This window comes from Notechis scutatus, chromosome 4, assembly GCF_049901735.1.
Source record: "Notechis scutatus isolate UNSWTSFEM ecotype Mainland chromosome 4, rNotScu1.2, whole genome shotgun sequence".
Taxonomy (NCBI): Eukaryota; Metazoa; Chordata; class Lepidosauria; order Squamata; family Elapidae; genus Notechis; species Notechis scutatus.
Window position 1 is genome coordinate 23,236,961 of NC_142012.1, and position 12,626 is coordinate 23,249,586.

At 35.6% G+C, this 12,626-nt stretch overlaps 1 protein-coding gene across 3 annotated transcripts in view; it reads right to left on the reverse strand.

The window, feature by feature from the left end:
* The window catches only part of TBCK (TBC1 domain containing kinase), a 92,643-nt gene that overhangs the window by 21,865 nt on the left and 58,152 nt on the right, over positions 1 to 12,626 (reverse strand). For all 3 annotated transcript variants that reach the window (XM_026668655.2, XM_026668656.2, XM_087962938.1), the window contains exon 23: positions 10,722 to 10,897. In XM_026668655.2, the coding sequence (XP_026524440.1) occupies positions 10,722 to 10,897 (176 nt within the window). The remainder of the gene's footprint in view (positions 1 to 10,721; positions 10,898 to 12,626) is intronic.

The window sequence follows — 12,626 nt, forward strand, 5'->3', positions numbered from 1 at the left end:
GCTCCCCTTTCCTGCCGCTTAGCGGCCTCCGCCGCACCACCTGCCCGGGCGCCGCCGCCGCACCGCCCGCCCGGCTCCGCGCCCGCCGCCCGCCCTCCACTCACGCCCGCCGCCCTCGCACCGCCCGCCTGGCTCCGCGCCCGCCCGCACCGCCCGGGCTCCGCTCAGGTATCCGGCTGGGGCTGTCAGGAGTTGCTACCGCTGGCGCGCTCAGCGCGGCTCCAGTCCCGCGTTGCCTCGGGAAGGGAAAGGCAAAACCAGGAGCCGCTGCTGCCGTTGCAAAGCGCCGCCGCGACTCTTCCTTTTTGCCTTTCCCTTCCTGAGGCAACGCGGGACTGGAGCCACCCAGAGCTGCGCCAGCGGTAGCAACTCCTGACTCGGGGCCTCCGAGGGGAGGGGAAGGAGGAGAAGAAGGGGGGGAAGGGGGGGCGATTCCCCAAAAAATCAGAATTCCGATTTTAATCGGAAGAATATCATGTCTGTAAAACATGGATATTAGTAAATAATAATATATTTATTTACCAACCACCATGAAGTTTGTGATGAATCTTGCACAAGTTTGGTCCTTTGGTTTAACTCAGGAGTCTCCAAACTTGGCAATATTAAGACTTGTGGATTTTAATTCCCAGAATTCTGTAGCCAGCAGGAGTTGAAGTGCACAAGTTATAAAATTGCTAAGCAGTGAGGATTGTTTGGCACTGTGGTGGAGCAAGCTAAAGTGATATCAGCTATTAGAGGCAGCATTCAGGGAAGTGATAAGTAAGAGTAAGATGTGAGATACTGCTTTGTGTATTAATTTGATGGTAGGCCAGGAGGAAGCTCAGAAAAAGATGATGGACACACCCACCTACCCCGCCCCCTACGTATATACACAGCCCATCCACACCTTCACATAAATACTCATTCTCACACAGACATACATAAATACTGAAAAGAAATGAACAAATTCATGACAATGTTTTTATACACTGTTATATCTAGTTCCTATTTGACCTTAACATGTTGATGTATTAATAAAAAGTGTGGTTTTCTAAATCAATATATAGTCCGCAAGGTTTCTTATGTATGGTTTAGTGGTCTCCATTTCTATTTGAGTTTGACACCACTGCTAATTGTCTATATTTGGGGAAAGAACAATAGTTCAGTAGAAGGAGACACCACTGAACAATAAAATTCTCAGATTAAGTTCTTGGCATTTCAAAGTGAAAACGTAACAAATTTTAAGTTCATTGGTGATGCTAAAAATAGCAGGAAGACAATTGAAAACAACGGGTTAGTTGGCCAAATATATTGGAACAAATGTTATCTAAAACTCTATGCAGAAGATTCCGAGAGTGACTTTATTCTGCATTCTTTACTGCAATTGTATAGAGGTAGATACACAGAAAACAAAACTTTGTTCACAAAAAATATTCATAACTCTGAAAAACCCTTATTTTTTGCTATAAGCAAATTTTGCAATAGTTACCTGAAAAATTGCAGCTATTTTAAGTGCACTAAGCCCTAATTATTTCCCACTTAATAAGAAAGGAAACCACTTCAAACATTTCTCATGAAGTATGGTGTGTGTTAAGATGGAGAAAGCCACATAAAGAAACAAATATAAGAGAGTCCTGCTGCTGAAGCAGTATTTATTTTTCATCTGTATAACACCATCCACATTTGCTTTTTCTCTGTGGTGGTGAGTCCAGGAGTCTACTTTAGGAAGTGATTAGCACACCGAGGGAAAATTCTGCTCATGGCAAGAAAGGAATTACAAATAATAAATCTAATACTACATTAGCAAAATTCAGAAGGTATTCTGAAGGTATTCACTGAAGGTATTCTGCTGATAAGAATGTTATGTGCTAAAATCTCATTGCCTGTGGGCTTTGTTTAATAATTCTGAGCATTTTGCTGGACTTGGAACTGCATGACTGGCAAATGTGTATTTGCTTATGAGAAGAATATGCAACAAAACTTTCAGATTTTTTTCCCAGTAATAAAGTATATCTATCTCCTTTTAAAAATGAAATTATTGCATATACTCAAAAGAAGTAAGGCAGATTTTTATGAGAAAATAAGGGGCAGGGGACATGGAGATATTTCAGTGATTCTGAAAGATTTAGGGATACACACACACACACACAAATATACATACATACATATTATGCAATATTTGCTATGTAATTTCTATCGATATTATAAAGTACGTTCCTCAGGCAAATCAAAAATTTTAAACCACCGTTAAATGCTGATTAAAGTTAGTCTCTTAATACTGAATAAATAAAATAGGTAGGAAATCAGTTCTAAATTGAAAAAAATGCACTACTTGGCACAATTTCTTTGTTTAAACTTAACTAAACTAGATTAGACTAGACTAAAATTAAACTAAACCTAAACTAAATTATTGATACAAAGGTGGAAAGAATGTTCAAGTCTTGTTAACAGAATCAAAACAAAGGCAAAGGAAATTAGCATATTTCTAAATGGAAAGAGACAAAATTGACAAAACTGTTTCCATGAGATGCTTAAGTCATTCCCATGACAATATTTTTTTTCAAAGTGTATTTCCATCGGTTAAAGAAGATAACAAATATACCACTTCATAGTACCAGTGGTAAGCCGACTGGAATGACAAATGATGGATTGACAGTAATAAATTATACTGAAAATAAAATGTAGCCTTAAAAAAAACATTTTTCAAATTCTTCAGGAGGGGGGAATTAGTTCTTTGAGGGACGAAAAACATACTTAGAAGCTCCATGATGAGACCAATATAATCTTGAACAACAAAAGCAGTAGAAAAATAAGGGATGGGGAGAAAACCTGGCACTAGATGAAATACTAACACTGGCACTTTCTTCAGAGAACATTTAGGATCAAAATGATAGTGAAATATAAATAAAGTTCACATGACTATAAGTCAAAAAATAGCTCAACCGTTCAAAGTGCTTAGTGAGTCAGGGAAAGCAAAGTATTACTTCCTAAAGCTATAGTTTATTAAAATAGTTTGCTCATATAAACAGAGCTTTCCTTCAATTTGTAAACAATTAGAAGCTAACATGAATAATTACCAGTATGTGAAAAAAAGTGAATGTGTATTAAAAACATGCTTGGCTATTGATTAATTCAAACAATTTCCCCATTTCTCATTACTATTTTATTTCAGGGAAATGGAATATGCATTATTATAGTCATAGGCCATGTTGTCCTACATAGGCTGCTAGAAATCAGTGTGACAAAACCATGGGGACAGGGAAAAACACTACAATTGCTTAATTAAATGCAATTAGTTTTACTATTCCCATATATTTAATATTTTGTTTATATTTCATTGAAGCCACAATTTGGTAACAATTTTAGAGTTGCCCTGAAAGTTGGACTCAAGATTCTAGATGGTTGCATGACCTTAAGTTCTCAAATTATCCACTCCTGGTTTAAATTGATTCTCCTCGTCACAGGAGTTAATTAATTAACCAGACTGTGGGAATTAATTAGCCAGATTGTGCTATGTTTATTAGAATTTAGTACCTTTGTTGCTATATAATTCCATATAAAGCAAAACAAGTGATGAGATGCTGCATGACACAAAGAATATGAATTAAGCTCCTTTAATTGTCAGTTTTTGAACTGTGAATTCACAGTTAGAGGATTGGCACTACACAATAACTCAGACTAGAATGTTCCAGAACTTAAGATTTTTGAGCAAAAGTCTTGCTCATGCTGTGACATGGCATATGAAAAGGGTGAGATCTTTCCACCTGCCATAGCAGATCAAAATTGAGGCACTATCCTTAAATTCAAGCAGGCAAAATGAATAGTGGAGAGCTGAATTCAGAGATCCCTCATCAATCACATGACAGTAACCAGCTGTTCTTCACGATAATTTACATGGTTCATCTATGGGTGATTAACCATATAGTATCTGTTACCCAAATGCAGGTAGCCTTGGATAATATAAGAATATACTGCACTTCAGAGACAATATTCTGTCAATCAAAATCTTGGCAGAATCATGCCAATAATGCCTAATGTTTGCAACCAGGACGATGGCTTAGTGAATCTATGAAAGAACTATATGTTTAAAAAATGCTATTCATACTACTACTGCTTGAATGGAATGTTCTGAAAGCTGAAATTGTTTTGCCAAATCATAGACAATGTTATCTAATTGAATAGACACTGCAGTGAAATTGGAACGTTCTGCTTCTGTCTAGCATATACAGTGAAGAAGTGTGTCTATGAAAAAAAAAAGACGGAAAACAATCACCTTTTGATGTCAAGAGCATTTAGAAAGTCCTGTAGATGGATCCTGAAAGAAAATGGGAGGGACCAGTTCCTGGTACTCATAGAGCAGAGGTGTCAAACTCAAGGCCGGGGGGCTGGATATGGTCTGCAGGGTGCTTAGATCTGGCCCATGAGGCCACCCTGGAAATAGCAAAGGACCGCGGTGCCTCTGCCAGTGAAAACGGAGCTCGGGAGCCTGTTTTCACTGGCAAAGCGCTCGGGCCCCACAGTCGAACCTGACTGACATCAAGCTGGCCACACCCAACCTGGCCATGCTCCTGTCCCCCTGAGGTCAAACACAACCCTGATGAGGCCCAAAATGAAATCAAGTTTGACACCCCTGACATGGAGAATTCTGGAGATAAATAAAACTATTTTCCTCTAAAAAGTGGTAATGATTATTAGCAGAAGAAATGAAAATTCACTCACCAACATTGATTGTTACCAATAATGCTAGTGTCTTCAAAGGGAGAAGATGGTTTGCATAGCTGCCCAGTAGTTCATAAAGTGCTCCAAGCAGCAGAGAGACGATGAAAAGTTTCAACTTGAAACTGTGTGGTTGGCACATTCAGAAACAACTGAGGCTATTCAAAAACTGTTAATAGTTGGATAAAAGACCGAGTGGGAGGGAGACACAGAGGTGGGGGGGAGAGATTGATAGAATTGTGAAAAAAAAAGTTGCTGAAAGATAATACTTTGAAGGCAAGAAGAAAAGTTCCTTCTACCTTGTCAACAAGAACATGGGAAGATAAGCAAAGAAAAAAGATATGGTAAGCAAAATAGAGAACGTAATTGCTGCTGCTTAGGCTTTCTGTGCTGGGCATTGTACTTACTAAAGAGGAAAAGGTCAGATATAAATAACACATAATAAATCTAAGAATGAGTAAATGTGGATGGAAAACTAAAATAGGAGGCTCCACCTGGCCAAAGACAAAAAGAAAAACGCATGGCAGAACAGGAATACTGCCAGGATCATCAAACAATCAATGTACATTTCATCATGGCAATTAATCTTGGAAATGACCCTGGTGGTCAGCAGCTGTAGAGGCCAAGGGTATATAAATGTGTACTTTTGCACAATTGGAAAGTATCTCCCAATGAGTTGGCACCAAGACCGCTTTTAATATAATATTGGAAACATGAAGCGTTTTGTATTTTAATCTGATATTGGAAACATGAAGATATTTAATTGTTGAATGGGATAGTATAGAAATTATTTTATAAATGAACAAACAAATAAAGTCCCACCATTAACAGATGGGGGTCAGTATGTTACATCTTCACAGAGTAAAAATTAGTAGTAGAACAGATCGGCAAAATATGGTTTTTATCACCAAATGAACAGACATCAGTAAATACATCAATCCCACAGTTCTGTAAGAAGGTTGAATTTTGTGCTATTCGGTTTCTGAATTATGATGTCACTATTAGAATGTTAATGAGGACCCTGACCTGCTATAACTGGAAGAAGGTACCCAGCATATTAAACACTGCTGAGAATTCTAGCTGGTTAATATGATGCTTGTGAACCATGGAATAATGTAGTTTCTATAGCTTAACAATGTTCCTCACTCATACTGCATGCTTTTGCAATCAGTGAAATAGATGGGGGCAAAGAAAAAAAAAAGAAAGAAGAAAAGAAACGGAACAAGAAAAGGTAAGATAGCAGTGCAATACTAGGTCTTGAGAGACTTCACATGATGACTGGAAAATAGGCTAATGCCCAATTGACAAGAAGATGTACAATAAGCCTGGAATTAGTAGATAAATGATATGACATGAACATGTACCAAAGTTAACTAAAAGACAAAACTATTGACCAGTCATCTAAATACAGGTATATTGTAATTTACCGTAAATACAAATGAATAGTCATGACTTCTGGAAAGTTTGTAAATATTCTGGTGTCATAGCAAGGCTTATTGGGATAATACAGATTTACCCAACCAGAAACAAAGGTACTATCTATAATCAAGCAGAGTGGGAAAAAAAAAAAGTCAGGAGAATTTGGTAAGTCCCATCAATGAAACCAGTATTCTTCAATTAAACAGAAATACTGAGGCCAGTGAGATAAACTAAATTTTAGAAAATGACATATCTCAGAGATCTAAAATAACTTGAAAGCCTCTAGTTTTTGGAGACAATAGTCTCTATGATATAACCTAGGCAGTTGTTTTTTTTTTAAAACAAGTTTTATTAATTTTTAAAACACACAAATCATCATTATTCATTACATGTTTAAACCTTTTTTCATTGTAAATTTAACAAGTCAGATAAATTATGATTCTGTTTTAAACCATTTTCACATAACATACAAAAACCTCTTATTCAATTTCTCTTTACTTCTCTTTACTCTTATTCAATATCATTATTATTATTTCATCTATTTCTTTCTGACTTAGTTACCATTATTCTCATTCTATATTTCTGCAAGTTTTTACTAATTCTCCCCCCCAAAAAAACATATACACACAACACACAAAACATAAAAAAAATCTTTTTGGAAAGTAACTTGGACCCAGGTATCTCTCTCTTCATGGACTTCAATTATATTCATGCTCATCTTACATATCATTACTTATTTTATTTGCCATTCTAAGTCTTCTATATTAACTTCTCCACATATTTCACTCTTCTTAATTCTATCTTAATTAATCATCTTAGTTTGAATCATTATATTTGTATCTTTTGTCCATTCTTTATCATCCCTTTGTCTCATTCCTTATAAAAAGAAGAAAAGAAGTTTCTCCTGAAATCATTAATCAGAGTATGATGCCTTTCTATCTCCCCCTAAATTAATCAAATTAACCTTTAAAATAACATCCAATACCCAATCCGATTTTGCTTGGTACATTCTATCTAACTAGTACATCCAGAATAATTAAATACATAATTAGACAATAAATCCAGATATTAAAAACAAATACTATAATAAAAATTTTATAATAACATCAATACCATAATCTTATTAAACTCTTTAATTAAAACAGTATTCTAAACCTCCCCTATTATTAAATTTTAAAACCAATCATTATTAAACATTTTAACATTTTAATCTCTTATCAACTCTTAAACCATTACAATATTACCATCTCATCTTATGTACCTTGCAAAATCTTTTTGAAGAAATTATACTTTATCTATTATCCCTAAAAAAAAATTGCTTTTTTCCATTTAATTTCAAAACATTGTAGCTTTTCTCCACCTTTTCCCTTTCTTTCTTCTCCCAACAAGCCTTTCTACCCCCCCTTCTTCTAGCCTCTGCCTTACTGGCTTCCCTTCTCTGTCGTGTTCCTTTTCCATTTTGTTTACTATCATCATATTGATTTTGCACCTTATTTTTCCCTTTCTTAAATGTTTTTTTAGATCTTAAGTCCTTTAGTTCTCTTCTTTTCTCTCTTCCTTCTTTCTTGATCAAATTCTGAGATTCATTAAAAATGGCTTCTTCCTTTCTTTCTTGTTCCTCTGCTGTCTTCATCTGTTGTAATGTTTGTTGATAGTTAGTAAGCGCCATTTCTAAAAAGAGGAAAGCTTCTTCCACACCATCTTTACCATTTTTTTTTGCTTGCTCATATTCTTTTCTCAGTTCCTCAACAGAAAAAGCCATTATAAATCTTTTCTTTTCTTTTCCCCTTCTTTCTTCTTACAACAACCAGAATATTCCAAAGAAAATAAAAAAAATAAAGCAGTCCCAAAGTTATCAGTCAGTCCAAACCAAGGCAGAGTTCTCACTTTCTCCTTCTGGGGTAATATCAATCAAAGAAAAAGAAAGTCCAAATCTGTTTAAAATCTTATTACAATATATTCTAGTCTTCAAATCCTTAAGGCATCTCCTCCAACAAAGTCTTAGCATACAAATATTTTCTTTTAATCCTCTCTCTTCCCACTCATCGCTTAAAACCAATTTTCACCTAAAAAAATAGGTTTCTTAATATCCAGTTATTTATTCCGTGAGGAAAAGAGGGTAAGCTATCCTTTCAGCACCATCAAACTGCCGCTTTTTTCCTCTTCTGGCAGGTATTATTCAGAAAGTCATACTTTTCAGGAATTTTATTAAATATGTCTTAGAGTCCTAGGAGCCAAGAAAAACTTTCTCCTTTCAAGCACTTTCTCCACTTCCTCCTGCGCATTCTTACCCGGCTGCCAGCTTCTTTGTGGCGGCCATTACGGACCGCCGCTGCACCGTCCTGGGAAAAGGGGTTCTACCGGTCGGGGAGGGGGTCTGCAACACCCCCACACCCCTCTCCGGATCCCCCCTACCTTCAGCTGCCCCTGCAGGGCAGCCTAGCTCTGTACCCGTCTGGGTCGGAGCCCCAAAAGCGGCTAGCGCGGCAGGGATCGCGCAGCTTCGCAAATCCCTGCCGCTCGCGAAGCCGACAAACCGGAAGTCCCAACCTAGGCAGTTTTGACAAAGATATGGGTTTGATGGTCCCCTAGATAGGAGAAGCAGAAAATGAATTGGATAACAAAATAATATCGAAAAGAGGGAAATGACCATTATATGATAACAAAAAGTTATTATTTAAAGAACCTTAATGCCTATTTTAAATGTGTTCTACCCATTAAGATAGGAACTTGATCACTCTTAGAACTAGATTTTTGGAATAATTGTTAATTGGATGGTCTGGATCGCAACTGATGAAAAGAATAATTTAATGGGACACAATGGAAAGATGGAATGTAATTTACTTCTGCTGTAGGAAACTGTTGCTAGATTTGCCAGCAGTTCTCTTTGTGACTAGTTGTTGCTACATAATGCCAATATGTTTGGCTATTGAATGTAACTTTTGCAAATTAATCTTCAGTATCATTGGTTTTAGAGCATACTAAGTAATAAATCTTCTGTTGTAGGCTAATGTGTGAGCTGGCATGCCAACTTTGAGATATTGAATTTATTTATCAGAAGTACAGGCTCCTGCCAAATACTCCACATACAGAATCTATTTAAAAAACTATTTTCCATTTGAAATGCAGAAGCAAACTAAAGAAGGGCTAGGCCTTTCCCTTACTCAAGCAGACCTGATATAATAGGATTTGGAGATGGGTGAGGAATCAAACTCCTTCCTATACATTGTAAAGAATCTCTGTCTGACTCAAGGCAGTAACATTGACAAGAACTTTGACCATGAATCCTTAGCCATTTTCTAAGAAACTCTGGGATGTGAATTGACATTGCTGTCGAACCTTGTACCACCTTGATCTTCAGATAGGAAAAAGGGACTGTTTTGATTTTTCTGCCCTGTAAAGACCAAATATCCTCTGAAGGTAGAAGTTGGCTTGACCCAAACTTTTATTTCCTCAACAGTCACTACAAAAATGTGCTTGCAAACTTATTCAGAATGTGTTTGCTTTTGAAATCTTTCTTGTCATAGCCTTCTTATGATATAATATCTATTCATAATTTTACAAGGAAATGATGTCTAACAAAAAATTGAGAGAGCTAACATTTCCCCCTTCATTTGTATATAATTCAATCAAGAATGGAATAGTGTTTAAATAAATAATGTATAAGTTACACATATTTGTCACAGGGTAGTTACACATATTTGTCACAGGGTAGTTATACATAATATGAATCATTATGACACTGCTAACTCATTAAGTTTTGGAAGCATACAAACTATTTCAAATTCTAAATATTTTGGGTTTGGAGCAAATAGTTCCAGTGCTGATGTTCTTCCAACCTTCCTGAAATGTTCCAACCTTGATATGGACCAGCTGTTTCAAACTCAAAGCAGGTATGTTGAACTTGAATCCTTTCACATTCCAAATGTTCTTCACACCACTATTTGGTTCCTTAAGTTTACATTTTGGTTCATTTTATCACACCCACTCACTACGATTAAGTGCATCAACTCAACTCAACTCACTCAATGTTTGTATTTTTATTTCATTTTTTTAGTTTTAAAAATGTTTGTTTAACTTTGTATATTTTATATTTTTAGGTTTTAAAATTAATTGTATTTGACCCTTCTTATGCTGATCTATGAGGGAAGATTTGATTTGATTTCACTATAAAGTGTTAGTATTTTATTATACTACTTACCCATCCACAGTTCTTCAAGGTTTTTTGATGCATGAGGCAAAGTACAAATGTAATTCCAACATTCTTGAAAATATGACATATATAGATAGTGCCAACACTTTATACACTTACTGGTTGAGACTCTTAGCCACACCCACTCATTTTTCTTGTATAGTATGATATCAAAACGTATAGGAATTAATTATTAAGCTCTTAGATTAGGAACATAATGTAATTAAGGTTCAAATCCATCTGTAGCAATGAAAATTTCATGGACAACGTAAATCATCACTATCTTTCAGGCTTGTGATTTGGAAGAAAGGGAGGATTTAAACTCAATGAATGAATAAATAAATTGAATTCTAAACAGCCCTAAAACATTTAAATGTTTTATTCTGTTCTAATGAAAGACAACTAAATAACTCACAAGGTCACTCCTCGATGCATCCTGATAGTCTGATGAGAAACAAGATATTAGACTTCTTGTAGAGTTGCCTTCACTGGTTTGTTTGGGATGTTGTGCATATTGTCTGTATGTAGCACTCTTGGGAGTCCAGCAGAAAAGATTAATTGATTCATGGACACACCGTTCAATGTCAATTTCTGGAAAGAAGACACCAATGAAAAAATGAAAGACAAGAAGTGAGTATTTGAGTAATAAGAAGAAAAACTGAAGTTGACAAGCACTTAAAAAAAACACATTCTAAAATAATTTTTTTTAAACATACCTATGTAAATATGATAAAATAAAGATGAAACATTTCTCTTCTACTGGAATGTAGCAAAAAAAACAACAACACCAAGACTTAAGACACAAATCAGATGAAGTATAGAGTTTAAACCACAGTATGTAATTACAGTTTGTGGGCATTCTGCAATGTAATTAGGGTAAAATGTGGCAAAATCAGAAAAAAAGGTTAGAGGAACTAAGACAACTAAGAAATTGACAAAAAATGAAGCAAATTAAAGCAAAGTCTCTGAATTTTTAAGTCACCTAGGATCACTTCCAGGAAGCACATAAATTGAATAAAGAAATACAATTTGCAATCAAGGTGGCTGGTTTTCACCACTTGTCAAAACTGCATAATAAAATTGGAAAATAAAAACTAGAAAACTGTAAACAATGTGGTACAATTAGCAACAAAGTTTTTATAATAATAATAGGCCAATATAAAAAGAAGCGCTGTGAGTATGAATGGTTAGAATAATCTCTTATTGACCTTTTGAAAATATTTATATAAATTGTATAACCATGTTTATATGTCTATTAATATTAACTTTTTTTCAACTTATGAAAATTTGTTTCTTCTATTTTGGAGTAGTGTCCTATCTTTCTACAAAATCACTGTAGTCTTAACAATATGCCCGGTGTGTCTGAAATCAGAACAAAGATATATTGGAAGGACACCACTTTTTGTGGTTGGTTGGGAGAAGAAAGCCTAAAAATGCTTAATAACATAATAATAAACTTTCAATAAAATTCAAATTCTCTCCTTTACCAGATTCAGAATTCATAGCAATCTAACCTTGAAATTATCTACATTATCTATAAAAATTAAGGAAGTCTGTTTAATAAATTTACTCACTGGAGATTTAATAATTTTCACTAAAAAAACCAAACCTACTGAGTTTTCCAAAAACAGAACTTGTATTTGTACTTAATATTTCTCATTTGATACACTTCTCATACTTCTCGTACGAAGTTATCAGAGATAGGAAAAACTTGAACTGCACATAGCAATCCATATTGTATTAATTTATAGAGGCTTTTCAAAGATAGTTGATAACACAAGGCAAACACAGAAAACAAAGAACACTTTTTTGAGGGAAAACAATCTTTCTGCAAAGGCTGATCACAGGAAAAAAGTAATTTAAAAATAGCAAAATGTTATATGAATAGCACTGGAAAAAATGAACCATGCAGTCTCACATAACTTGGAGTTCTTTTAGTCCACTTTAAAGCCTGCTCCTTTGAAATGAATTGCCAAGCAAGGGGAAATTTAGGAATGATCAATGGTTTGCCCATCTCAAAATTGGCTTTAAAAACTGGACTGATCTCTCAGCCTCAAACAGTTTATTTCCCATGGATAACCCAGATATAAACCAATCTACCATCTAACCAAATTCAGGCTTGACACCTAGGTTAAGTTACTCTGTGTAGAACACAAATAATCTAGTGCTCCAGAATAATACCGTGTTTCTCATATAATAAGGCCAGGTCTTTTTTTTTTTTTTTGAGCCCCGAAGAAATGGTTAGGCCGTCTTTTCGTGTGTGTGTGTGTGTGACTTAATTCCCCCCCCCCCCCTTGCATCTTCAGGCGGGCGGGCGGCG